Source organism: Propithecus coquereli, unplaced genomic scaffold, assembly GCF_000956105.1.
Source record: "Propithecus coquereli isolate 6110/MARCELLA unplaced genomic scaffold, Pcoq_1.0 Scaffold153, whole genome shotgun sequence".
NCBI classification, from domain to species: Eukaryota; Metazoa; Chordata; class Mammalia; order Primates; family Indriidae; genus Propithecus; species Propithecus coquereli.
This window is the reverse complement of record NW_012139747.1, coordinates 5957568-5985073: the sequence shown is the minus strand read 5'-3', so window position 1 is coordinate 5985073 and position 27506 is coordinate 5957568. Positions and strand designations below refer to the sequence as shown.

The window sequence follows — 27506 nt, the reverse complement described above, 5'->3', positions numbered from 1 at the left end:
ATAAACCCAACATGTAGACTACAAAGTCGATGAACAAAGGATTAAAATAAGCAAAGGAAAGAAGATTTCCTTCTTGCCTACTCCTTGCTGCTTCCCTCAAGTATTTATTAAGCAAACTTAGGAAATGCAAACTCAAGTCCCTAAAGAGCCAGGTAGGTGATGTTTATATGTGAAGCAGGCATCAGACAATTGGGAATGGTGGGGTCTGTGGCAAAACAGTGCATGCCCTGATAGAGGTCTCTTATTCTCCTCTTCTTTTTCCTCTTCCTTTCTAAATCATTTTTCTGGTGGTCAAACAAAACATACATACAGGATGCTAAAATTCAGAAACAAACATGAGAACTGCCTTTGTGCAGCAGATAATTATGTGACTCCTTTTTTTCTGTGTAGATGACCTTTCAGATGATCTCCTCCTTTCAGAGATGAATTTTCCTTTAGAGTAGACCAGACAACTGAAGTAACTGGGAGAAAATCTTTGCTGATGTATAATACATCACCACTCACAAAATTCTACAATATTGTCCAAAAAAATGTCACCTTAAAATAAGGAAAGAATCATCCCCACAGCTTGGGGAAAAGTCAAATGAGAAATCATGTATTTTTCATCAGACTCACTTCGCTTTCTAAAATATTTACATGCTGTCATCTGAAGATCAGTCAAAACAATTTTTCTCTTAAGCTTGAGGGCGCTCGGCGTGTTCTGCACGACAATCACCCGTGAAAGGGCCATTTTACTTGCAGCCAGGGAGGCTACAGACAGAGGAGAGAGAAATACCCAGCTTTGAGATGTGGTGGAGCAGGTCAGAAGTCCTTGGAAAATGACAGGAGCCACCCAGGGGTGTGCTGCACTGAGCACCATATGCATTGTAAATGGGGATGGAGGGCAGACATCACCTATTTGCCTGACTCTCTTTTGGCCTCGGGTGTCAAAAAAATGCCTTTCAGTGAAAAATCTATGTCTGCCGGGGAAAGGGGGCATCTGCCAAGTGCTTCCCTGGGCATCTGCTGTCACCTGGTCCTGGGCTTGGATGTGTAACCATTTCTCTCAAGCCGCATAGTGAATAATGCAATAAGGAAACAAGCTGTTTGTGTGTCAAAAGTTTCATCCTAAATACTCCTTAAGGGGACCGGGCATTGAAACAGAGCAGGGACATTACCTCCTGCTACCCAGTCCTGTGGGTGGATATTCTTTGTAAATTGCATTGTGCCACTGGAATGTCAGGGTCCTTGTTGCTGTTTCAGATGGGTTGAATTTCAACAGCAGATTGGCATAACCTTGTAATAAAGCATCTCTTCATTATTTCTTCAATGGGCCCCCTTGGAAGGTGGCAATCAGTATTTAGCTGCCATCATGATGCTGTTCACTTGAGGGACTCTGTTTCCCATTTTGTAATTGCATTTCTGGGATCCTTGTGTAAATGCAAGACTGCTGAATATCTCAAGGTGTAATGGCTTTACTTGACTTAGAAAAGTTTGTTCTCCATGATCTGGTTGGGAAATTGTCATTTTGGGGAAATACAAAGCCTTAGGGTTTCAAAAATTTTTTCCTCCAGTTTTTTCCCTTCCCAAAGGGAATTTTGAGCTCCATTAAGGCAAGGCTGACCTTCACTTGCAGGGGGAATATGAAGGTCTCTAAATGCTATAATTTCAGGGAAACCAGCAGAGTCCTCTAACGGGGGCGTGCTGGCAAATGTTTAACAACCAGCTCTCTGAAGAGGGCATAAAGGACATTATTTACAGTGTTTGCCAATTTCCATGTCTACTGTCAAGCTACCAATGTGATGTTGCCAGGAGCAATTTCAGCACGGCACTGCCCCTAACTCAGAAACATTTTTCTCTCTTAATATTACATAATGAGAATTTTTGCATGCTGTGTTAGAGAATGGAAAAAGGAGACTTCTCAAGGTCCCAAACAAGAAGAAAAAAATTATGATTGGACCAACTATCAACTATCTTGGCTATAAACGAAGAGAGCCAAGTGACATCAAGGTGACCTTGAAAACTGACCAGGTCAATTCCACACTGCGCAAGTCTAGCTAAACCTCCTTTGTTGACTGTCCATTCTAAAACTGGAAGGGAGTATTAGTTTTCTAGGGCTGCTACAATAAAGTACTACAAGCTGTGTAGCATAAACAACAGAAATGTATTGCTTAGCAATTCTGGAAGCTAGAAGTCCCAGGTCGAAGTGTCAGCAGAGTTGGTTCTGTCTGAGGCTGTGAGGAAGAGTCTATTCCACACCTCTCCCCCAGCTTCTGGGTTGTTCACCACCTTTGGTGTTCCTTGGCTGTAGATGTATCACCCAATACCTGTCTTCATCTTCATGTGGCATATTGGATTAGGGGCCCAGCCTACTGCAGTATGACCTCGTCTTAACTAATTACATCTGCAATGACCCCATTTCCAAACAAGGTCACATTTGAGGTACTGGGTGTTGGGACTGCAATATATGAATATCTGGGGACATAACTGAACCCAAAACAGAAGGGTAGCATATGGTCTTATATTTCTGTTCAGATCTTTGAAAGAATTCAACAGCTCAGAAGAAACTTCCCCATCAGAGGCCTGAGAAGACAGGGTGAATACAGACGACTATCATTTGATGTTATCAGTAGTAGAAGAAGGGGGTTTTGTTAGAGACTTTCTGACTGACATCTGACCCTTCAAATTCTGACTCTTTCTAACAAAACTGAGACAGGAGTCACACCCTGCAGGCAGTTAGGGCAGGGGTCAGAAGGAGAAGGCCAATGGAATAACGAAGTCACAAGAACATGGATAAGCTTCGCTACGATAAATGTCACCAACAGGGACTTTTAGTTATTTTACTTTAGCTATAACATCTTCATTTAAGGTAAAAGGGGGAATTGCTTTAATTGGGGCATGTGCACAGTTGAGGCAACAGGGACCCTAAATGAACTACCCTCATTAACAGAGTGAAATCACACCCACAAGCACCATGACAGTTTACAAATGCCACGACAACTCCCGGAAGTTACCATATAAGGTGAAGAAAGGAGAGGGTTCCTGGCTCTAGGAACTCTCCACTCCTTTCCCAGAAAATCCATGAATACTGTGCCCCCGGTTTAGCATAGCATTAAGATTTCATATAAAAGGACAGACCCTAACCCTGGGTGACGCTGATCCTTATTGGAGCAGTACAGTATCATCTTTGAGAGTGTACTGTGCTTTCTATACTCTTTCTTTAGTAAATTTCATTACTTCGTGTGTGACCCTGAGTTGGAATTCTTTCTTGCATGGAGGCGAAGAACCCTCTCTTCCAGTGTGGCCGCTGGTCTGCACAGGTGTCAGAACCACATTTCTTAGTTTTGGAGCCTCATCTGGGGAGGGTGTCTCCTCTAATTTGGGGCCAACATTTTTCCAAAATCACCGGGGGCAGGTAGCAGCTGAAACAGAGGCTGACAGTTTGTGATAAGCAAGCGTGCTAATGGGGCCGTATCCAAGCGGAAACACCACCTGAGCATCAGCCTCAACGACGAAGAATGGGTTGAAGGGATGGAGACACAAAACCAGGGAGAAACCAGCAGGATGAGCATGGCTGAGTTTCGTGACTGCAGAGCCCTCATGTGGCTCTCCACACACTCTTGGGGCTGGCGTCCTGCAGCCACCTTGGATCAGAACGTCTGTCTAGTCCCAGGCTGTATGAGGTCCTGCTCAAGTCCATCCCACTGCCCTCATCCCTTCTGGTACATTCTTACAAGAAACCCCTTGGGCCTCTGCTCCTGTAACACAGAGACAAACCGAGTGTATGGCTCAGTCATCAAACAAACCATCCAACCCATTGTGCTGATGAGGAAACAGTGATGTTACTTCTAGAAAATGAGTCCCCTCCACTGCCCTTTCTATTCATTGTGGGGTTTAAAAAACCATATATTAGAGTTTTAGTATCTTAGGGTTACATGATACGGATCCCAGAGGTCACATAGAGCAATATCTCTCCAACTTAATGGGATCTTCTTAAAATGTGGTGTCTGACACATCACGTGGGCGGGTGGAGCCTAGATTTTGCATTTTTCACACTCCCAGGTGGGCCAGTGGCCACACTTTGAGAACCACTGACGTAGACCATTTTACAGAAGAAAGTGAGGAATGGGGACGCTAAGTGACTAGTCTGAAGTTCCTCAGCCAATGGGAGGCAGAATCGAGGTTGGAACTCGAGTCTGTCCATTCTGAAGCTGAGCTCTCCACCTGTTGGAATATCCCTGCCACAGCACAACAGACCTCCTGCCGTGCAATTTCAGCTCTCTAGTGAAGATGGAGATGTGGACAGAAGCCCCTGATTCTGCGAAATGAGCCCACTCATTTGGCACCCTATGTTCTTCCTTCCCATGCATCCTGCGACAGCTGTGGTTGGAAGTGATTGGAGAGATACAAAGGCCTGCAAGGGCCTGGCTGTGTTCCAAGAAAACGTTATTTGCAAAGTCAGCCTGTGAGTTGGATCCAGCCTGTGGGCCAAGGTTGGCCAACTCTTGCTCTGAGGGGTTATGCATTGTTTCACTTACTGTTTACTATGGTTTAGAGCCCAGATGGTGGGAAAGTTACAGGTTAACTTGTCAATTTTTGTCCAATGAGATGCTTTAGTCTTGTAAGACTAGGAACATGTATAAGCAAGCAACAATTTAACCATCCAAAGTCTAAATTTGACCTAATCAGACTGAGCTCATTTTATCAATTCTTTTACAAATTTTACACTCCCTGGAGGCTTAGATTCAATAGGAATACAAAATCAGGATATGGGAACAAAAGCTAAGGAATGAGTGAAGGGGTGGAGAGAGAGGGTAGAAGAAAATCTAGCCTAAAAAGGAAGCTCTTAGTACTGAGCTTCCTGGCAGCCAAGGGAAAGAGGGAAACCTAGCAGGGTGATGTCTTAGGCAGTGGGGGTGGGTGTTCCCTAGAAGCAGAGCCTGAGGCAAAGATTCAGGTGTCCCAGACTCACTGATGAAGAGTGCTCAGGAGAAACCTGTGAGCGAGAGAGCAAGACAGGATAGGCAGCGGAAGGAACCCCAAAGCTATGTGGTCTTGGGTAAATTCTAGCCTTGGGCTGATTCAGAGGGGACTCTGGAGCATAAATGACACTGCAGACTGGTCCCTGCTGGAGGCAAGCAGGCCCCTGAATCAGTCAGTCATTGGCAGTGTGCTGTGTACCGTGCCCTGGGTTTGGGGGCGGGCAGCATACATTTCTGGGTGAGAAGATTTCCATCTGCCAGGGCAATGTCCCACAGAAGAGGCAGCTGTGAGCTGCTGGCAGCCAGCACTCACAGAAGCCGGGGTGGAGGGGGGAAGGGCACAGCAGCCTGGTAAAGGGGATCTTGGTGGGCGCCACTGGCATCTACTAGTTATAGATTTCTGTGTGATTTTCAATCTTTCAAACATATAATTTTATGTATGCATTAGTTGCACATCCATTTACTGAACAGCAGCTAACCTGCTATGTTTTCAAGCTGTAGGCTAATTCCTGAGGATAGTCTAGAGAGGAAAACACATGTTCTCTGACCCCTGAGCCTGGCTGGGCTCACGTCTTGTCAGGGGTGGCCTCTGCAGGGCGTCTTAGAGAAGGAGTCCCCGCGTCTCCCTGCCTTTGGAGGCTCTGCCCACTCTCTTGTGGGCTCCTCCATTCTCCGGGCTAATCTCAGTGGTGGAGGGGCTTTGCTCAGACCTCCCACTGCGCGAGCATCTGGAGGGGGATGCTCTCCCGCTGCTCCCATCCACAACTGAGCGACTAGGGGCGCCAGCACAGGCCCCTTCCCGCCTGCAGTCTGAGACCCCCTCTCCCCCCAGCCCGCCCCGCTCCCTGACCTCCCCGTCTCCTTCACAGGGGCCAGTCCTGCATCCCGCCTCCCCTGTCCCCTCCAACCAGCCTCCCGCTTGGCTAAACGCACGGTGGTGGTGTGGGTTTCCCGCGGGAGGTGAGTTGGCGCACAGGGGCAGCCCCGCCCCGCCCCGCGTGGTCCCCGCCGCCGCCCGCGTTACCTTGTTCACGCCGTCAGCCATGGCCTGCAGCGTGAGCTCCCGGGGCCCGTCCACCGTCTTGCCATTGTCCGTGGGGCCCCAGCTGGCGCTGTAGATGTCGATCAGCTGCGGCATGTGGCTGATGGAGGAGGCCTCGATGATGTCCGTCATAAACGGCTGGTCCAGCATCCGGATGCCTGGGGACAGGGGGAGCAGAGAACACCAGGCTTGGATGTCCGGGTTCACAGGACACGCGGGGTGGAGGAGGGCTCGGGTCCTGCATGTGCTTGGATGGGGTGGTGACCCCGGGTCCCCTGGGGGACACCGAGGGGTCCGAGGATCAAGAAGGATGCACAGACCGTCCCACTCGCTCCTGTTTGGATCCCTCCCCTCCCATCACGCTTTTCCTTATGTAACTATTTGAAGAAAATTTTATTCTCCTAGCAAACCTTACTAGAATGAATTCCCAAGGGGGAGAGACCACCTTTGTTGAAGAGATTCCTTGATAAGCCCGTGTCTAAGCGGAAGCTCAGCCCCAAGCTGGGTATTGACTGGGACCAAGTTTCAGGGGAGAAATAAAGCTATTGCGCATGTCAGGTGGGGAGGAAATTGGTATTTGATATTTATGGAGAAATTAGGGCAGGGGGCAGGGGGAAGAGGGCAGAGGGAGTCACAGGGACAGTGCAAGGGGTGCGGTGGAGCCCGGAAAGAGGAACGCCTAGTTGCACCGTAGCTGAGAAGGGACTTCGGGGAGGGCAGAAATGGTGAGTGGGTTATTCTAAACTATATTAGTAGTGGGGCGTGTGATTCAGCCCCCTTGTTTTTCTGCTCCATGTGGGTGGGTGTTGTTCTCTGATGCCTCGTAGGAGGGACTCTTGCCGGAAGTTGAAAAGGAGCAGAGTCCTGCAGTCCAGGATAGTGTAATCTGGGGACACAGGGACACAGGCAGAAGGGGCGTGGGTAGCCTCCGTCCCAGTCCCAGCTGCCTGTGCCAACGCTGAGGATCCCATATCTCACGTCCCCCTCTGGCGGTGCACAAAGGCCACTCCAGGGGTAAGTCAGCAGTCGCCAATGGGATGAGCGTTTTGTCTCTTCATTGCTACCCTCAAAGTTTGGCTGCTTGGCGCCATGTTGCTCGCTACGGGGCTTTGTCACCTGGATGAGTCAGCTGGTGCACTCACTATTCCGTGGCAAGCAGCCTGGGGTGTTAGTGACCTAATTCTTTCCATCCACCGGGATTATGGAATGAAGGGTCTGGGCCTGGCATAGTCAAAACTTGGATCCTGACACTCCTTCCTTGTCTGTCCCTGGTGGTCAAAGGACATTATTACTCAAGGACATTTATTTCACAAGCATCACTCTCTAATATGGTATGCAAATCAACTTAAATAAGGGCCACCGAGGTTCGTGCAGGGCAAGAAATTGACATGAAATGGATTTCTTTCTTAAGGGTCAACTATTGTCAAACCTCAGGAGACTCCAGGGTCTCCCTTTCCTCTTCAGTGACTCATAGAGCACCCCTTGTGCGTGGTTTGCAATTTCCCCCCACGCTGCACTTTTAACCTCCTATTACAATTGCTTATTTGAATGTTTCCTGCACCACCAGATGGCAGGGTCTTTGAGTACAGGGAAGGTGTCTATTTTGTTCACTTCTGTGTCCCTGAGGATCAGCATGATGCTTGGTATTTATCTTAAGCTTGATAAATATTTGGTGAATAATTGTCCATTATTATTACATTATTTAGTTGCTTTTTCTCCCCAACAGAAATAACAGGTCTAGAAGAACAAATAATAACAGGCCCAGATCATCCATCTTCTACTATTAACATTAACCCATAAGTCAGGTCACCATATTTGCTAACAAACATCCAATTAGTCAGTTAACATCCTTTCTCCTGGAGGAAGCTTATTCAGAATAAACTCACTCTTTGGTTTGAACTTTCTGGAAGCTAAGTTTTATGGTTCATTTTATAAGGAGACGGGAAATTTAAAATTCTGTATTTTGCTTTTGGTCTACTGATATTTTATTTATTTAAGAGATTTATTCAACAAAGGTAGCCAACAGGCCACAGAATGAACTGAATAATGCATTTTCTTCTTGTGCGAAGTCATGCCCGCTCTGTGAGTGGGAAATAAACACAGAGAGGCTGACATTTGCCTGCATGGAGGAAGCTGAGATGCCCTTGAACTTGCCTAGTGCCCAGACGACCAGGAATGAACAGCCCAACCCAACTAGAAGGTGAGAGAATTTCAGCCCTGGGCAAAGTGGTCCTTGACTGCCCCACAAGCCAGACTCCCCCAAAAGCCAACCAATAGCAATCCTGGATTTTGTCAGGGCTGGGCACGGTGCACACAGCCTTGAACCCTCTTCCTCCTCATGGCTCTTGTCTCTCTGCTTCTCTCCCTCTTCCTTCCCTCATGGGCTCCCTTTGTGCTGCACAAGAACATCAGGGCTGACGTGTATTCATCTTCTGACTGTTGTAGCATTAAGGGAGGCGGGGCAGCCACAGACGGGGAGCAAGCCTGCCTCTCATTCATACTCAGGGGCCAGGCGCCCGACATTCTTTTAATCTCATTAAGCTCAAGAGGAATGAGGCATACGTTAATCGAATGAGGTACAGTATTAATTTTGCAAGCCACTGCACCATTAGCAGCCAAGACAGAGGCTCAGGGTGACCCAAAGGTTTTTAGGGAGGGCCTCTCCTCTGCCCTTGGATGCTCTAGGAGATACAGGAGGATGGAGAGAGAGCAAGAGAGAGAGAGAGAGAGAGACAGAGACAGAGAGACAGAGAGACATCAGTCAAAGGAGCTTGGAATCAGTGTCTTCACATCTGTAAAAATGCTCTACTGGCAGATGTGATTCAGTGGGCGAGGACAGACACAGAGCACACATCCAGTGCCTCTGTCCCACCCCCCAGGCAGGCCTGCGCACCACATCAATGATCAGAGGTGACTCTGTGTGTCCCTCTTCCATTCCTTTAGAGCGCTTCCCCGCCCACCCGCACAGCTTGCGCTGCGGCTGGCCTTGGTGCCCTGGGGGCTGCATGGCCCAGTGAATTTGAGCTAAATCCTCTCTGCCTCTGCTCCTGTTGCACAAGGTGTACTTGTACCTGCCGCCAGTAGATGCTACATCTGCCCACAAACCTCAGTGCCCAGGATAGCCACCGTTTTGTGCTCATGAATATTAGCCCTGAAGGTTATGGAGGAAGTTCCTGCTCAAACAGATTTTAGGAGCTAAAAATGCACATTAATCATTGTGCTCATGGTGATTTTTATTGGTTTATTGAAAATTCGGTTAAAATATGTATAAACCTACTGCAATGTTATGAGAGTTATTGGCCAATACATCGCTTGCTGGCAGAGAAATTTCAGAGTATTTTGACAATGTCAACAGTGTGGTTTTTAAACTCTTTTCAAAGTCTTCGATCAAAAGTGATGTCATCCCAAAGCCCAGTGAGTAAATCTGTATGCTCTGGTGGAAAAAGGTAAGGCTAGACCCACCTGGCCTGGCCCCACACCTTGGGCTTGCTCTGAGAATCTTTGGAGAAGCCCAGAGAGGTGGAACCGTAGAGCCTCACCCTCAAGTCTCTGGCTGTCCCCGGACCCCAGTTATTTTCTGTCATCTTGCTTTTTTCCATTCATTGCACAAGTCATTATCTGGTATTATCTTGCTTATTTGCTCCCTGTCCGTATCTCCTTCTAGATTGTGAGCCGTGTGGGGCAGGTGCCCGTCTGCTGGCTCACCGTGAATCCCATCACCTGCACCAGGAAGGTGCCCACAGTGACTGTCGACTACATGAGAGGATGGGAGGGAAGAGACAGCACCTCCTGCAAGGCTTGGTGCAGTCTTGAGCTTTAATTTTGGAAGTACAAATTTGACAAATTTGCAAGAAACATCGTTTGGAAGTTTCAATACTTATATTTGTTGTACGTTTATTTGGTTTTATGAATTTTAAATAACACTTTTTTAATTTTAATTTTTTTCTCAATCCCTTTGATTGAAGATGTCAAATATTTATTTAAAATTTTTTTTAAATTAAAAAAAAGGAAGAAGAAAAGAATTGCATTATCCTCCTAAAGAGTTAACTTGACGCCTGTAATCCTAGCACTCTGGGAGGCCGAGGCGGGCGGATTGTTTTAGCTCAGGAGTTCGAGACCAGCCTGAGCAAGAGCGAGACCCCGTCTCTACTAAAAATATAGAAAGAAATTAGCTGGACAACTAAAAATATATATATAAAAAATTAGCTGGGCATGGTGGCGCATGCCTGTAGTCCCAGCTGCTTGGGAGGCTGAAGAAATAGGATTGCTTGAGCCCAGGAGTTTGAGGTTGCTGTGAGCTAGGCTGACGCCACAGCACTCTAGCCCAGGCAACAGAGTGAGACTCTGTCAAAAAAAAAAAAAAAAAAAATTAACTTGAATGCAGGCATTTTCAAAGTGAAAAAAATTAAAATTAATATTTTTTCTTCAAAATTTGTGAAATTAAATAAATGGATAAAGAAATGTAAATAAACTTTCAAAGAATTTTTTTTTGAAGTTATTAAAGCTTTAAGACTGCACTAAGACTTCTGGGACATCCCCACATGTACAGGTCTACATGTTACAGAGCAGTTACTCTTCAGGAACCAGACTGTGTGGAATACTTCCTCCCTCCCTACCCATGTGTTATCTTGAAGAGGTGGTAACAGCTGTGACCATGGAAACAGGCAACAAAAATCAGAGAGAGCTCATCTTGAAGAAGGGATTTCTAAGGATCACACACGTCCAAAGGTGGAACCGACTTTAATGGAAGGAAGTTAGTTTCCTGTCACTGGAGATGTGTAGCTCCAGACTGGATCCATACTATATCACAAGATCAGTTTTTCAAGCATTTTAGTGCAGAGGTCAAGGGTAGAAGTTCTGGGTCCAGTTGGCACTGGGATGCAAAATTGTTCCACAACAAATATGGAGGCTCTGTGGCCTCCATATTTCAGTTTTGTTTTCTGTGAAAGAGGGATAATAATATATAGAGCATATGTTATATATAATATATAATAATGTATGATAGGGTTGTAAAGAAGGTTAAATGGGTATAGGGTTTTGCATTGTGTCTGACACATAGTAAGAGTCAATAGATGTTAATTATTATTATTAATATTATTTTTATCATTATGCAGGTATTGTGGGTGTTTGGACTAACAACCTTAGAGTCCTTTGGGGGCCAAAGATTTTGAGATTCTGATGGATGAGTGGGAAAGAAGAGCCCCTGAAAAGTCACAAATTCTATTTCCAATACCTGAATGACACATGATCTTGGTGCCCCATTATCCTGGAGCAGTTCAGGCATTGGGCAAAGAGGCCACCAGTCTCTCTTCACTGCTGGGACCTGAGCGGCTCCTACAGATACAGGCAGTGGTGCTGGCCTTGGGACATTCCCATGGTGCCCTTGAGATGGGGAAGAGGAGGATGAAGAAGGCCCAGGTCTCCCTGGAACTAATTTGATCGGGATAAAGTAGCAAGGGTGAGATGGTACTGCTAGAAGAGGAGACGCTTTTGCTTCCTAAGTAGAAACTCCATCAGCCTTGGGTCCTTAGATTCTAATCCCTCAACTCCATTCGCCCAACCACTCTTTTATTCAACAATTAACCTCTGCTGCTTGTTAATGGGCTTACTCATTGACCCTTCCCTCTCTTCCTTCCTTCCTTGCTTTCCGCTGTTAAGCACAGACGGCTTGAGCGTCCCCTGTGTGCCAGACCCTGTTCTAGGTGCTGAGGAGAGAGCAAACAGACATGGCGCCAGCACCTCCCTAACTGTTGTCTGCTGGGGGAGCAAGATATTAATGAAATAACCCTGCACAAGAATATGCAATAACCAACAATAGCGAGTCGTTTAGAAAACTCACCAGGAAGGAAAAGCTCAGTGTACTGTTTACCAAGTGTAGATGAGGAAACTGGTTGGGGAGGTGGTGTTGGAGGAAGCAAATGGGGGACCTGAAAGCTGGCGGATGAAGAGGAAGTGGCCAGGTGAGCACGGGGAGGTATTGTGGGCAGAGGGAAGTGCATATACAAAGGTCCACTAGAAGGAGCACGACTACATCTTAAAATTTATATTTGCTAGGAGGTTTTATCTAAATTATATTCACCCAGAGATTGAGCCATGCATATATGGGAACTTAATATACACTGAAGGTGGTACCACACATCAAAGGGACAGGATGGGTTGTCGAATAGGTGGTGTTGGGAACATTGGTTCACTATTTGGAGAAAAATAAAACTGGATCCCCAGCTAGTACGACATGCAAAGAGGGAATTGAGAGGGACTAGTGGTCTCATGTGAAAGTTTGAAATGAAGATAGACACGAAGAAGACATTCGCACTGATTAAAACAGATCAGCAGCTAATGTCTAGGACATACCAAGAATGCCTACACACCAGCAAGAAAAAGACAGGACCCCTGATGGAAAAATGAGCAAAGTTTATGAACAGAAGAAGATCCCAACAGGCAACCAGCGGATGAAGAGATGCTCAGTGCTCTTTTTTCCCTTTCCTCCTTCAATTTCTAATCTCATCCTCGCTCTTCTTTCCATCTCTGGACTAAGATTCAACAGCACTTTAACTGTGGGCTTTTTTGGAAGACATTGCTCCAGCACCTCCCTAACTTGAAACTGAACACCTCGAGACTTTCAGAGACTGGCAATGAACTTCGTTGGTCAGCAGGTGGCGCTTTCGACCTCGGTAGCTCAGAATGCTTCTGAAAGGAAAGATTCTCCTGAAGGGGTTGGCTCATCGTTAGCAAATAATTAAAAACCAGCCAACTCTGGAACTGCCAGACAGGATGAATAAAATGTTCTCCCTAAGTCTGTAAGGTCAACGGACCTGAAACTCTGCTTTTGTTTGCAATTCACGAGTAACTCTAGTACTTTCTCAAGCAGAATTCATTCTCTCAGGGAGCCGAGGACACTGGGTGCCCCAAAAGACACAGGAATGGGATTAGAGCCTCCTCAACCCTTGAACAATTAGAACCAGCGTGAGTGAGCGGTCACAAAGGAGCAAAGCTGGGGCTAAGGGAGTGAGAAAAAGGGAGAAAGGAGGCACTATTGCTCGAAATCTTTGTGTGGCTGGGCATGCTCCCCTCCACCTCTGTTCTTTGTTTCTGGAACTTCAAAGCGTTGCTGTGATGCCTGAGCTATCCTGGGGTTTCACAGAAGCACAGTCAGATCTTTGAGGTAATAGGCTGCCTTCAGCGGGTGAGGCAGAGGCTGCTGCATCCTGCGGGGATTCTGTGGTCTGGTCCCTGTCTTTCTCCCTGGGGCATTGTCTGCCTTGGGAGCTCTGCTCAGCCCAGGTGAGCTGGGCAGGCTGGACAGACCAGGTGTTCATGGCCCTGGAGCTACCCCTAGCCAATGAACTATGGGAGTTGGTGGATTAACTCTCCAGCCTCCTCACCTTAGGGGGACAATTCTGAGGGGTGTTCCCCACACTCCCTCAGAGGGGCACCTGCAGGACCAGTTGCCCATGAGACTAACCAGCTCACCAGCCCACCCTGCCTTTGCTGCCTTCCTTCCTCATTCCCTCCTTCTGGCTTCTCGGGACCCCCTCCCACATAACCAAGAGGGACCCCCTCCCACATAAACCGCTTGCACCCAAATCCTTGTCTCAGCTTTCTCTGTCAGGAAATCCAAACTAAGAGAGCAGGGGAATTAGGCACATTTGATGAACAGCTCAGATGTTTTCAGAATGTAAATAATAAGACAGAAGAGAAAAAGAGAAAAGAAGCAGATGGGAAAAGATCTCCTCCATGAACCTCCAGAAAGCTACGGGCTGCCCCTAACTCTTTTAACTTTTGCAGGCAGTTCTTTGTTCAAAAAACCGGTTACCTTTGGGTAACTCAGGTGTGAATTTTTCAGTTGCCTCCAGTTCTGTCCTGTGAGCAGGGAACAGCCTCATCTCCGATACCACCCCAGGGATGAGCCTGGCTTATAAAATATTAACTGAGCTGTATTTTTTCCCCTGAGCTCGTAATGGCTCCTGACATTTTAATGCCAGCATTTTGGATACGCACAAGTTAAAGAGAGCCAAAACCGAACGAGGGGCAAAGCCTTCTCTGTTTACATTTCAGAAACCTCCAGATGTATTCTTTTGTGAAATTCAGCACCCAGTTCAGGCAAGCCTCTTAGCAAACAGTGTTGAAAGAGGTTAATAGTGGGTTTGTATAGGTTACTGTTGTTTTATTTAGTTCCCTGGAAATGCAAGTGTCAGCAGAAAGTACGTTTACAGTTCCATTAAATTGCCAGGAAAAAAACATCAAGACAGTTGTTTAAAAAAAAAAAAAAGAAAGAAAGAAAAAATGAAAAACAAGGCTGGGTGACTCAGCCTGAATAAATTAACCAATTTGATGCCAAACTTGGAACAAGATAGGAGCCACTCCGTTCTCAGGCGTCTTGTTGAAAGCTTATGAATCTCTCTGTCTTTGTCTCTTTCTCCTTCTCGATTTTTTTTTTTTTTTTGGTAGCGGTAGGGCAGAAATGTTGGTTTCTAAATTTCCAGTGCCTTGCCACTCTCATTTCTAAAGCTTCTGTAAAGGGGAAATTGTTAACTATCCTACCCAATGGAGCTTAATAAAAAAGTTATAGGTGGCATATATCTTTTTAAAGATGAGATCCATTGTGCAAAACATTTGCTCCGAGTATGTTTACAAATAATTTATACACACCTCCTTATATTCTATAGTCTTATAGTTGAGTCTTATTAACATATTAGTGACATTGACATAAAAGAGTGGTGACTATACAATTCCATTTATATAAAGTTAAAAAAAACTGGCAATAACTAATTTTTGTTGTTAGGAAGCAGTACCGTGGCTATTCTTGTGTGTTTGGGTAGTAACTGGGAGGGAACGTGAGGGGGGCTTTGGGGTGCTGGACATGTTTTGTTTCCTGATCATTATATGGGTGTGCCTAGTTTGTGAGAATTCATTGAGCTGTGTGCTTATGATTGGTGCACTTTTCTTTATTTCTATTATGCTTAAATTAAAAATATATTGATATTGCCATGCAGGTTAAAATAAAAAAAAATTTTTTTTTTCATTTGTGCTAAATCTATGGATCCTAGCTCTCCTCCCTTAGGGGAAATTTTTTTTTTTTTCCTGCTGGCCCCTGGCTGGGCTGGAGACCAGAGTGGGTGGTACCTCCTGGGGCTGGCCGTTTGGCAGGGACAGCTTACCTGCAACCTTGGAGTTGTACGCCACTCCAACCCCACAGATATTGTTGTTGGCTGCAGCAGAAACTTCTCCTGCACATCGGGTCCCATGGCTTTGGAAAAAAATAAATAAGACATATCAGATACAGAGTAAAAAGAATTTAGAGGAGGGTCTTTAAATTCCATCAACTGGAAATAATTTAATTCTTTTCAATGGTTCAGCTAGAGTTGAGCTAGCACGTAGCCCACCCGATTTTCTGTCTGTACATCCCGACTTCTCCTTCCTCCCCTCTGGCCCTTCTGGGTTGTTTTCTTGACCTTGGGTTTTTTTCTGTCATAAAGAGGCTTCTAAGAACATTTTCAGCCTTAACATTTGGTGTTTACTTCAAAATTTGAAGTATCTTCTTGCAGAAAACAGAAGTTTCTGTAAAAATGTAACACAATATAAAAACTGGTTTGTGATGGTTGGAACGGCTCTGATTTTTTTTTAAGCACTAGAATTGTGGGGTGCTGCTTATTTTCAAGGCTGATTCAGTATACAGGGGTGTAACCCTGCCTGTCAATAATGGGATACGGTTACTTACCTTTATTGGATCATAGCCTCCTTTGAGAACATATTGAATACTATGATCCTCACTTCCATCCAGGAATAAAAAAGCATACACGGGCAACACTTCGCATAGAGTTTTAAGGGGTCCACAGAACCTTTGAGGCTGGCCAGATTAGGAATCCGAGGCTTAGATGATCTTTCCAAGACTTGCCTGGCCTTACAATTTTGAGCAAGGCCTTCTCTGAGAAGAGAATGGCCTCATGGTCTAGAATGTTGTCTGCAACAGACACTGTAATTCCACTCATTTTCTCCCTTCTGCTGTTCTCTCCTCCCTTGTAAGGGTTCCAAATGGTTACTCCTGTTCTATATGCATTTCCCCTCCCCGTGTGTTGGGCTGGCCTGTTTTGACCCAGGGAATGCAGCGGAAGGATGATATGCCGCTTCTTAAGAGGCTTGGAAGTTTCCACTGCCATCCTCTGGTGCCAGGTGCCATGTACAAGAACATGGGCTAGCCTAGGAATGGATGAGGAATGTGGGCTAGCCTGGGAATGGATGAGGCTCCGTGGAGAGAGAGAGGCCCAGCAACATCCATGGTGGAAACTGATGTGTGAGGGAAGCCACCTTCATCCTCCAGACCCAGACAAATGGCCCAGTCAACAGCACGTGGAGAGAGACAGGCTATTCCTGCGGAGCCGGCCCAGGTACCAGGATTGTGAACAAAGAAGTGTTTGTTCTTTTTTAAGCTGCTATGTTTGTTAAGTGGCAATAGAGAACTGAAACAAGTATAAACTCTGAATCAGTCAGTGTACTGTGTTTTAAGCCCCAAGCAGCATTCAAGATGTGGAACATTCCAACAGTACAAGTCATCTGAAACTATCAGCTCCAGCTCTGAAAATTCCATTTTAATGGTCTGTGGAGCAGCTAATGAATTGAACGGGCCACGCGGCCAGGTCTGCAGGGACAGTGTGAGCATGGCCTGCTGAAGACACAGGGCAGGGAGGATACCTTTTATGCCAAATGCTGAAGAAAATGCTAAATAAAATGCTAAAAAACCAGCTTGGAAGCTAACATATAGGTATATACACTTTATATTGATTCGTATATACTTTAAATGTATGTATTTAAGTAAATAGTTGTACTTATATCTACTTATATATAGTTATATACATATATATTTATATGTAATATATACTTATATAATATACACATCCAAATACATAAATATATACTTATGTTAAATCATATATAAAGTACATACATAGGCTTTATATATATGTAGATACATTAATATATTTTAAAATGGAACTTTAATGGATATTGATTAAATTAGGCTTGCCTGCTTGCTGTTTGGTTCATATGAACAAATAAGTATTTAAATAAAAGTTTAAAAATCAGTCCATGTCTGATTCAACTGATCACAATTATTAGGTCATTAAATATGAAATGTCCGATTTTGAATCACAAGTTTAGTTTATTATATCTCAAACAAGAAGCAGTACAATTAATCATAAGTGTGTGCCTAAACTATCAACACAGTTTTGCCATCTTAACAGTAGCTTGCTTATGCCAGCAGCAAAGAAGCCTGGAGAGCGAGTGGCGATAAAACTGTGAAAGGCATTTCCCACAGCTTATTGAGAATTGAATATTTTTCCTTGTAAGGAGTGGTCCAAAGCCTGGAAGACGTGGTAGTCAGTTGATGCAAGGTCTGGTGAATACGGTGGATGACAGAGAGTTTCCAAGTCCAGCTTCCGTAGTGTGAACAGTGTTGTTTGTGCGACATGTAGTTGAGCATTGTCTTGCAAGAGGATTGGCCTATTTCTATTGACCAATCTTGGCTGCTTAATTGCAAGAATCCTCATCATTTTGTCCAACTGGTTGCAGCAGACATCCGCTGTGATGGATTGACCAGGTTTCATGAAGCTGTAGTGGATAATATCGGCACTGGACCACCAAACAGATAGCATTTGGTTTTTTTTTTTGATGAACATTCAGTTTTGGACTGTGTTTAGGCACTTCATTTTTATTTAACCATTGTGCCAAACACTTGCGATTGTCAAAAAGAATCCATTTTTCATCACACATAACAATATGGTATAGAAATGGTTCGCCTTTATGTCGTGACAATGAAGAAAGGCAAGCCTCGTGACGATTTCTTTTCTGATGCTTGTTTAATTCATGTGGAACCATCTATCCAGCTTCTTTACCTTGCTGCTTTGTTTCAAATGGTCCAATATTGTTGGAATAGTAATGTCCAACCTTGCTGCTAATTCATGGGTAGGTTGAGATGGATTCACTTCCACTACAGCTTTTAGCTCATCATTAACCACCTTGGTGTCAGGTTGCCCATGTGGCTCATTTTCAAGATTAAAATCACCAGAATGGAACTTCTCAAACCACCGAGGTACTGTACATTCATTCATTAGCCACATCCTTCCCAAACACTTTATTGATATTTTGAGCTGTCTGCCCTGCATTGGTTCCATGATGGAACTCACATTTGAAAATAGCACAAATTTTTGACTTATCCATTGTTTCACAAAAATTGCTCTAAAAAATTTGAAAGATAATCACAAGCCAAAATGCATGTTTGAAAGAATAAGTATGTACCTTCATGATAAAAAAAAACAACAAATAAACCAACCAACCAAACAACAACGACAAAAAAACCCAAGAAATGTCAAAGTGAAATGTCAGAGATATTAACTGTCAAACTTAGTACTTAAGGAAATCGGACATTCCATACTTAACAACCTAATATGTTATTATTTAATAATCAACCCTGACGAAATCTCCCAAAGTGCTTTCCTAAATGTGCACAACGAGAAAGTGTCTGGGCCAGGTCCGCAACCAATGCTTTATTACTGGACCTCCTCGCTACCCTACCTGAAGGTGATAAACCCATCCCTGCCCTAAAAGTGCTCATTAAAGGCTGGAGGACAAATGTGCGTGAACTGATTTGAACAAAGACAAGACATTGAATAATGCTTCTGTATCCTTAATTTTGGCCTTTAAGTGGGGGGAAATGAATGTCATGGGCTCTGCAGAGGAACATATGGGAAGAAACATTTCATTGCTAAATTAGGTGACACTAATTAATAGTAAGCAATGAATGGAGGCTTCTTAATAATTGATCATGACATCATGTCTCTTCACAGTCCTGGGCCTTTGAATCTGGACTTGTCTGTGACTTGCTTTGGACAACAGAATGTGGCAGAAGTGATGAGTTTAGGCCTCAAGAGACCTGGAAGCTTCTTCCTTTTCTTCTGAAGCCTTGCCCTGGTGCCATGTGAACAAGCCCAGGCTAACCTATTGGGTGATGAAAGACATGTAACCTGTCATGCCTGTCACCGCAGCCAGCAGCCATCCATACTGCAGCCATGTGAGTGAGACCATCCTAGGATAGTTACCCCCCCAGCCAGCCTGCCAGCTGACCATGGCATGGGAAAGCCCAGCTGAAAGAAGCTGAGTCTTATCCAGATCAACAAAACTGTCCAGCTAACCTATAGACTTGTGAGCAATAATCAGTGCTTATTGCTTCAAGCTACTGAATTCTGGGATAATTTGTTATGTGGCATTATCATGGCAGTAGATAGCTGATACAAGGGATAAGCATGGCGAGAGGGACACCCATGGCTCATGGGATGGGGGTTGGGGTTCAAACCTAGACTGGCATGATGACTGTGTTGGGGCTTTCTTGAACAGCCTGCAGTGGCTGCTGGGTGTCCCAGAGAAAACTTGAGACCCTGCGCCCAACCTTGCAGATCTTCAGATCTTCGGAGAGGCAGCACAGACATACCCCTTCTTTTCATGCTGCTGGACTTTGCACTAAAGTGATTTGGTCATTCGTCTTGCCTTTTCCAGCCAAAAGCATGTATTTCTATTTGTATTACATTCATGATATAGTGTAAGATATATCAGGCAATATGAATACAACAGCTCTCATTTATTCGTACCTACTATAGGCCTGGCACTGTGCTGAGAGTGTTATATGCATTATCTTATTTAATCCTCACAAGAGCCCGTTATTAAATTATCCCCATTTTGAAGATGAGCAAACTGAGGCTTAGGGATATGAAGTCATTTCTCAATTAGGGGGCAGAACCAGAATTCAAATTCTGACCTACTGTTTCCAAAACGCTTCTCTTAACCATGACCCTTAAATATCATCTATTTCTGACTACCAGAAATATGCAGATAAAAAGTATGATGGTTAATTTTATGTGTCAATGTGGCTGGGCCACAGGGTACCCAGACATTTGACCAAACATTATTCTGGGTATTTCTGCAAGGGAGTTTTGGATGTGGTTAACATTTAAACTGGTAGACATTTGAGTAAAGCGTATTGTCCTCCATAATGTGGATGGGCCTCATATAGTCAGCAGAAGGCTTGAACAGACAAAAAAGACTGGCCTGTCCTGAGAAGAGAGAATTCCCCAGTAGACTGCTTTTGGACTTCATCTGCAACATGGGCTCTTCCTGGTTCTGTGCAGATACCTTCAGACTTGAACTGGAGCATCGGCTCTCCTGGGTCTCCAGCCTGCTGGCCCACCCTGCAGATTTTAGATTTACCAGTCTCCACAACTGCATTAGCCAATTCTGTATAATAAATCTCTTTCTATATGTATACACATCCTATTGATTCTGTTCTCTGGAGAACCCTGACTAATACAAAATGTAGCCAAGTAATTAAACCAGTTTTTGCATGTTGTTTAGTTCAATTGTTTGTTAATACCATTCGTTAATACCAGGTTTACTGGCACGACACTGTCTCTCACTTTGCAATATGGTTTTTTTTGGTGGCAGACAGTGCTAGCAGGTCACCAAGATTGTTTTCTCTTCTTCCTAGGTTGCAGGTAGGTTCCATTTCCCAGCCTCTTTTGCACTTGTATGTGGCCATGTGACTGAATTATGGCTAATGTCATGTGTGCAGATGAAATGGATGCTACTTCTGGGCTTGGCCCATAAAAACCACCGACGAGCAATTCTCCTTACTCCTTCCCCTCATGTAGTTTGATGCAAAAAACCACAGTAAAACCTCTGTCAAAGATGGAAGGAAGCTGCATCCCTGAATCACTGCTTGAAGAAGAGCTCTTCCACCAGGAACACACAGATGGACTGGTAGGTGAATGATATATACATTTTTATTGTGCTAAGCCATTAAGCCACTAAGATTTTGGGGTTTATTTGTTACAGTACTAGAATAACTTGAACTAGTCCATTTTAATTTTCTTCTTATTGACCGTTTCTATTAATATAATATTATTGGATGCTACTTGGTACCTTTTTTTTGGAAGGAGAAATTCAGATAATAAGTAAGTAAAATAAGCTAGTTTGAAGGGCACCACAAAAAGAGATGTTTGGGTGACAAGAAGCAGAACAAAGCAGTCCTTGATGAACAGAAAAGAATGGCTGCCTTGTGTAGTCACAGTTTCCCCTGCCTCTTACTAGGTGTGTGCAGGGTGGATGATGGACTTCTTTTAGAAACAGGGTCTCATTCTGTCGTATAGGCTAGAGTGCAGTGACGTCCTCATAACTCACAGCAACCTCAAACTCCTGGGCTCAAGTGATTCTCTTGCCTCAGCCTCCCGAGTAGCTGGGACTACAGGCTCGTGCCATGATGCCCGGCTAATTTTTCTCTTTTTAGTAGAGACGGGGTCTTGCTCCTGCTCAGGCTGGTCTGGAGCTCCTGAGCTCAATTGATCCTCCCCCCTCAGCCTCCTAAAGTGCTAGGATTACAGGTGTGAGCCGCTGTGCCCGGCCGGATGATGGACTTTTGGCATTTGTGGATGTAATGCACACTTTGAGGCCGGTGTGTAGAAGTGGTTCTGTTAATGGTGACAGTGCCTGGCTGGCACTTTGGTGTTTCCATTTTGGCTTGAGTTTATTATTATTATTAAAAAATGTGAAATTATGAAATATTAAAAAATATTGACAACTCCAGTGAATAACACAATGAATCTCATATGGCCACCATCCAGGTCTACCAGAGCTGAATCTTTTCCATACTTTGGATTTTTTTAAAAAAATGAGTTTTTATACATACAATTGAAACCCCTTCTGAGGCCATTCATTCCCCTCTTTGTGTTCACAGGGGTGACCACTGTACTAAGTGTGCTGTTTATAACGCCCCTGCGTGTTTCTATGCGATCACCTTATAATCAGATATGCATAAGTATATATGCCACTATTTGCTTGTTTCCAAACTCTACATAAAAATTTCACAGCATGTAATCTATCTCAAATTTGCTCTATTCACTCAGATTTCTGGAGCTTACTTAAGAATTCTGGTTCATCCATTTCTAGTGCTGTGTCCATTTGTAAATAAGCTGCAATTATTTATTCATACTTCTGATGATAGGTATTCAGGTTGTTTGCAATTTGCTTGCTATTACAAATAATTTGAAAAGAGACATTCTTGTATATTATTTCCTTGTGCACATGTGAGAGAGTTTCTCTAGGGTATTTATTTAGGAGCGAAAACAGGTCGTATGGATGTATACTACCTGCAGGGTGGGAGAGTTCCTGTTGATCAACATTCTCACCAACATTTAGTATTGGCAAACTCTACCATTTTTGGTAGTCTAATTGGTGTGAAATGGTATCTTCTTGTTTCATTTTGCATGTTTCTCATTATTAGCAAGGCAGTGTTTTCATATGTTGATTGGATCACATTTGTTTTCTTTGTGAATTGCCTGTTCATAATCTTGGTCCATTTTTTTTTCTGTTGAGGTGTTTATCTTTTTTTTCTTTCATTTGTAGCTATTCTTTTATAAATTTTGGATATTAGTTCTTTTTTTCATAAAATTTGTTGCAATATCTTCTACTCTGTGGCTTGCTTGTCTTCCAGCTTTGTTCATTGTCACTTTTGTTGAACAGAAGTGTTTAATTTTAATGTAGTTAGGTTTATCAATCTTTTTCTTTTCTTTGTGTTTTAGTGTCTCGTTTGAGAAATCCAACCCTATTCCAGAATTGTAAAGATATTTTTCTACATTTTTTTCTGAAAGATTTATATCCACTTAGGTCTTTAATTCTCCTGGAATTTATTATGTTTAATACATGGTGTAAATGCCTATTTTTTCACATGTGAATAGCTAGCACCATTTATTAAAGACCTTCATGCCATCCTTTCCTCACTGTTTTTGTTGTTACCTTGGTCATACATTAAGCTTCCTTGTTATGTGGGGTCTGTTTCTGGGCTCTCTATTCTGTTTCTTTGATCTTTTTGTCTCTCTCTATGCTAACCCTGCAATCTCATAACTGTTAGGGCTGTGTAAGGTTTTGGTTCTGATGGGCAAATCCCCACCTTGCTGTTGCTCTGTCATTGTGGATCTTCTTCCTCTTCTTTTTCTTCTTTGTCTTCATCCTCCTCCTCCTCCTTCTCCTCTTCTTCTTCCTCATTATTTGTCATTTTCTGTTCTTGGCCCTTTGTTTTTCCATATTAATTTTAAGATTGTTTTATCTAGTTCCACTGGAAAACTCTATTGAAACTTTAATTGAAGTTGCATTAAATTACTAGATTAACTTGACATCTTTATGTTGTTCCATCTTCTTATCCATGAACTAAGTATGCCCTTCTAAAATTCAGGACTTCTTTATGTGTTTACCTAAAGTTTAATAATTTTCTCCTTGGTGATCTCACACATTTTCTTAGATTTATAATTATTTGATTGGCTATGAGATATAGCATAGTGTTGAATGAAAGAGATGATGGGCAGCTCCCTATCATGTCCCAGACTTAGAGAATACTGTCAAAGTTCTGCCTTTCAGAATAATGTTTGCTGTAGGTTTTTGATAGACAGACAGTATTATCTTCAATTCGATAATTAGCTCTTCAACTGCATCCAGGCCAGATTTTATCCCATTCATTGAGATTTTATTCCAGACATTGTATTTTTCAATTGCAATAAGTTCTTCATTCTATTCAGGGTTTCTTTCTTTTTTTCTTTTTGCCTATGTTTCTCTCATCATTTGTTTTTCTTTTTAAATGAATGTTATTCATGCATTTATCACTCTGAGCAAACTAAGAATAACTTAAAGTCTTTTTAAAGACTGCTTCATAAAATAAATTTCATCTGGTATAAGTTAATATCCTGATTTTTAATTTTGTTGGGTGCATTTTTTTCAGATATTTTGGAATTCTGGATTTTAGGCTAATTTTGGGATATATTCCCCCTCCCCTTCTTTCTCTCTTTTCCTTTGGGCTCCTTTCCTGGCTACTGGTCCTGTGGTCGCACCAGTTGACTCCTTAGTTCTGTTTCCCACAGCCAGGTCTTATAATGGACTTGCAGAGATATGGAGAGAAGACAGATCACTGTGTGGTTTGGCCAGGTTCATCTTATTTGAGGCTATATTTGTCTTCTAGATTCCAGTCTCCCTAGGTCTGCAGATTCTTAGACAATCAGTTCCCATTCTGGCCAGCTGCTGTCTTTCCAGCCAGATGTTTGGAGAAAGAAGCTCCAATGTTAGATATACTAGAGCTGAAAGGCAGAGACTCTCCTGCTAGTTGGGCATCCACCACGTTTGCTGGTTAATGTCCAATGAGGTCTGTAGGATAAGACTTTGGGGTTTCAAGAGCCTACTGGTTAGAATAGGTGAGAGGTGAATAGGTTAAACAGAATAGGTTAGAATAGAGGTGAGAAGGTGCAAAGCTGCTTCTGGGGAAATCTCTGGGTCTGCCAGTGAGTACCCAGTGCTCTCTGGAGAAGTGAGGAGGCTCTCCATCTTCCTGGGGTCAGGTGCATTTCAACTTTCCTAACAGAACAACCTTGTCTCATGCATACAAGTTATCTTTGGGTATAACTCCTCTTTCAATCAGCAGTGCAGAAACACAGGCACTAGACTCCTGCCAGAAAGTTTAACCTTGAACTAACTGTTACCTAGTTTCTGTCAAAAGCTCAGATGACAGAGTGGCTGTCTGAGCAAGATGAGTGAGTGGCTGGGTCATCCACTTATTCCTTTGGCATAAATTCTCCTACTTTTCTATTTATTAATAGTTGGAGAATCATTGACTTAGCTCCTGTAGAAATCACTTTACTGAATTTCACCATTATATATGCTTCTGTTTGGAGAGTGCCTGCCATGTGCCATGCTCTGTACCAAGTACTGGATAAACATGTCTCTAGCCCCCAGTACAAACTTTCAAGGTGAGAGCTTTAGTCCTATTTTATAGATAGGGAAACTGATTCAGCAATCACTCATTCCAAATCAAGCAATTATTATAATATAACCACATTTGTCCACCATAATCTGTTGTGTTTTTCTCTTTTAAGAAAATAATTATTGCCAGCTGAGGACTGTCAATCTCTCTGTATGGCATGCACAACATTAGCTTCCAAAGTAGAAATGTTATACCAACATATAGGTATTTCTTTTACAACCTTTACAATTTTCACCATAACCCCTAAATCTATATTATCTCTATTTCTTTAGCTGAAGGGAACATTTAAATAACAAAGACTTTACTAATCCAGGTAGAGGACTAGAAGAAAAAAAACCCTGCAGTATTTCTCCAATGGCTCAGAATAGCTAACAAATTGAACTCTGTTGGATTTCACTGTGCTCTGGTTTGGATGCGGAAAGGATTAGTTACAAGCAGCAACCTTGGAGCTAATATAGACTTATGACGTAGTTTTGAAGTGCACATGAAAAAAAAGTTAGATTACGTCTTTGAAAGCAGTTTGAATTTTATTATCCAGGAGGCCATTTTAGAATTGGTCCATAAAGACATAAGGGAAAGATGTTCGTCTATTCCAAAACCATTATATGTCACCAGGGTAAGGTATCGGTATACATCAGTGTGAAAATAGCCAACCAGAGAAGGTCATTTTTCTCACATGTTCTTCTGTGTCCTGTTGTGGAGGGCTCTTCAGAATGAAATATGATTTTTAATAAGAAAAAAAAGTTAATCACTGAAAATTTTTCTTATTTGAAGGTTTAACTAATGCTATCAATCCAATTAGCTCACGTAGAGATACATGTCCTTCAGCATCCATTTACTCTTCTTCCTTCCCCCCATTGTGATTGCTTGAGTCATAAATGTCTTCTCTCTTTCTGAATTTATAGTAAACTTTTTGCAGCCAGGAATTGCATCTAATCTAGAATCTCTTACTCTTTAGGGCTTAATAGATAGAGTGTGCTGCATCCTCTGATGCTTCATAAATACTGTCGATGGCAGGGATGACATTTCAGTGGTGAATGGCTGTCAAAGAAATGCTATGCAAGAGGGATTTTTATGGACAACATCACAGTAATGGAATACAGATCTGCAATGCATCACCAAACATTGACCTAAAACTGAGCAGGGCTACAAGATTATTGACAAAACGTAGGCTGCAAACCTTGTGAGCAGTGGGCAGCTCTAAAATGGACAGATGTCAAGGCCACTCAACATCTTGGCATACCTGAAAAGGTTTGCCACCCATCCATCCATCAACCAGCCAATCAATATTTATTGAGTGCCAGCAAAAAAAAAAAATGTAATGCTAGATCCTGATACCACACATCAAAATAATTATATCTGTTTTGCACATTATTTATGCTCATTAAATGTGTATTATTTTCTATCTTTTTACATTTTGAGTTACTATTATTATTTTGGTTTGGCCAAATGTATTTTTCTGATTGCAAACTAGGAGAAAATTATAATCCTTTTGCAAATTTCTCAACTGTGTTTCAAATATATCCCTGGAGCTCGGATACTGCACGTAATTATTAAATGATTCGCAATGGAATAAATACACTTGCTCTGCTTAAAAAGGAACGATCTTACAAAATCAAGCAAACACAGGGCAAGACATTCTAATATACATAGTCTCTAAAAGCAATTCTGCATGTGTATGAAGTTTGTTTTCATAAAGCGTCCCTGGCTTGGAGTTTTAAATATGTTCTTAAAGAAATGTACCCTTGAAGGAAAATAATAATACAGAGGATATGAGATGATGGAAAATCCAGATGAGATGTGTTGCTGTTGGACTCGGTCTCCCAGCCAAGGGGAACATTTTACTTGCTTGAGTATCCCTTATAGTGCATTTCCCTTTCTACTTGCCACAGCAGTGAGAATCCTGTGATAGGGAGCCGCTGCCTTTTCCTGTGCAGCAATTGCTCCTGTGTTCTAACTAGCCTTTGTGGCAGGTGGTGTGGCTGGAATAGTCAATAGCAACAAGCCCGTTGTTGGTCAGCATCTGTCAGCCTTTTATTAGAGTTTTGGTGCATGCTGAAATGAGCATTTCTCAAGAGCCCCAGTCTGTGGAACAGAGATGGGGCATTGGCTTTAGCGTCCATGTTCAGGAGACAACCCCTAAAGCATCAGGGGCGTGCCCATGTGTCTGCATGATGGATCAGCAGAAGACCCTGCACCAGCAAAGGGCAAGTGCTGGGCTCCAGGATCGTGGAGCTTCTGGGTAGCGACATTCCTTGAGTGCAGTGGGAGATGATCCTCATCTATGCCCCCTGCCTAGTTTCTGGCCCACCCACAAAATCTATTTTTCTTCTTTCTCCTGGCAACCTATCGAAAACTTTCAAGTTCCACCTCTCCTGTTATTCCTTCTTAGGATGCTGCCCCCTGCACCAGTCTCTAATCTCCAGACTGATATCCGTGCCACCTCCTGAACAAATCCTGCACCTCCCTCCATCCCCATCTTTGTCCAATTGTACTTTTGCCCTGGAGTATATTAAATACTTGCTCCCTACCCCTGACTCTATCACCTTCAATCGAATCCTACACCAATGAGCCCCTCAATGACATCAAATCCTGTCTCCACCACATATTAGCTGTGTAACTTTGCCCAAGTTACTTAACCCTTCTGTGCTTCAGTTTTCAA

General features: G+C 43.3%; 1 protein-coding gene across 2 annotated transcripts in view; it reads right to left on the bottom strand.

Annotated features, from left to right (window-relative positions):
• PCSK2 (proprotein convertase subtilisin/kexin type 2) overlaps window positions 1-27506 on the bottom strand; it is a 234742-nt gene that overhangs the window by 30868 nt on the left and 176368 nt on the right. For both annotated transcript variants that reach the window (XM_012640436.1, XM_012640437.1), the window contains 2 exons: window positions 15162-15250; window positions 5986-6161 (listed from right to left, as the gene is read on the bottom strand). In XM_012640436.1, coding sequence (XP_012495890.1) covers window positions 5986-6161; window positions 15162-15250 — 265 coding nt within the window. The remainder of the gene's footprint in view (window positions 1-5985; window positions 6162-15161; window positions 15251-27506) is intronic.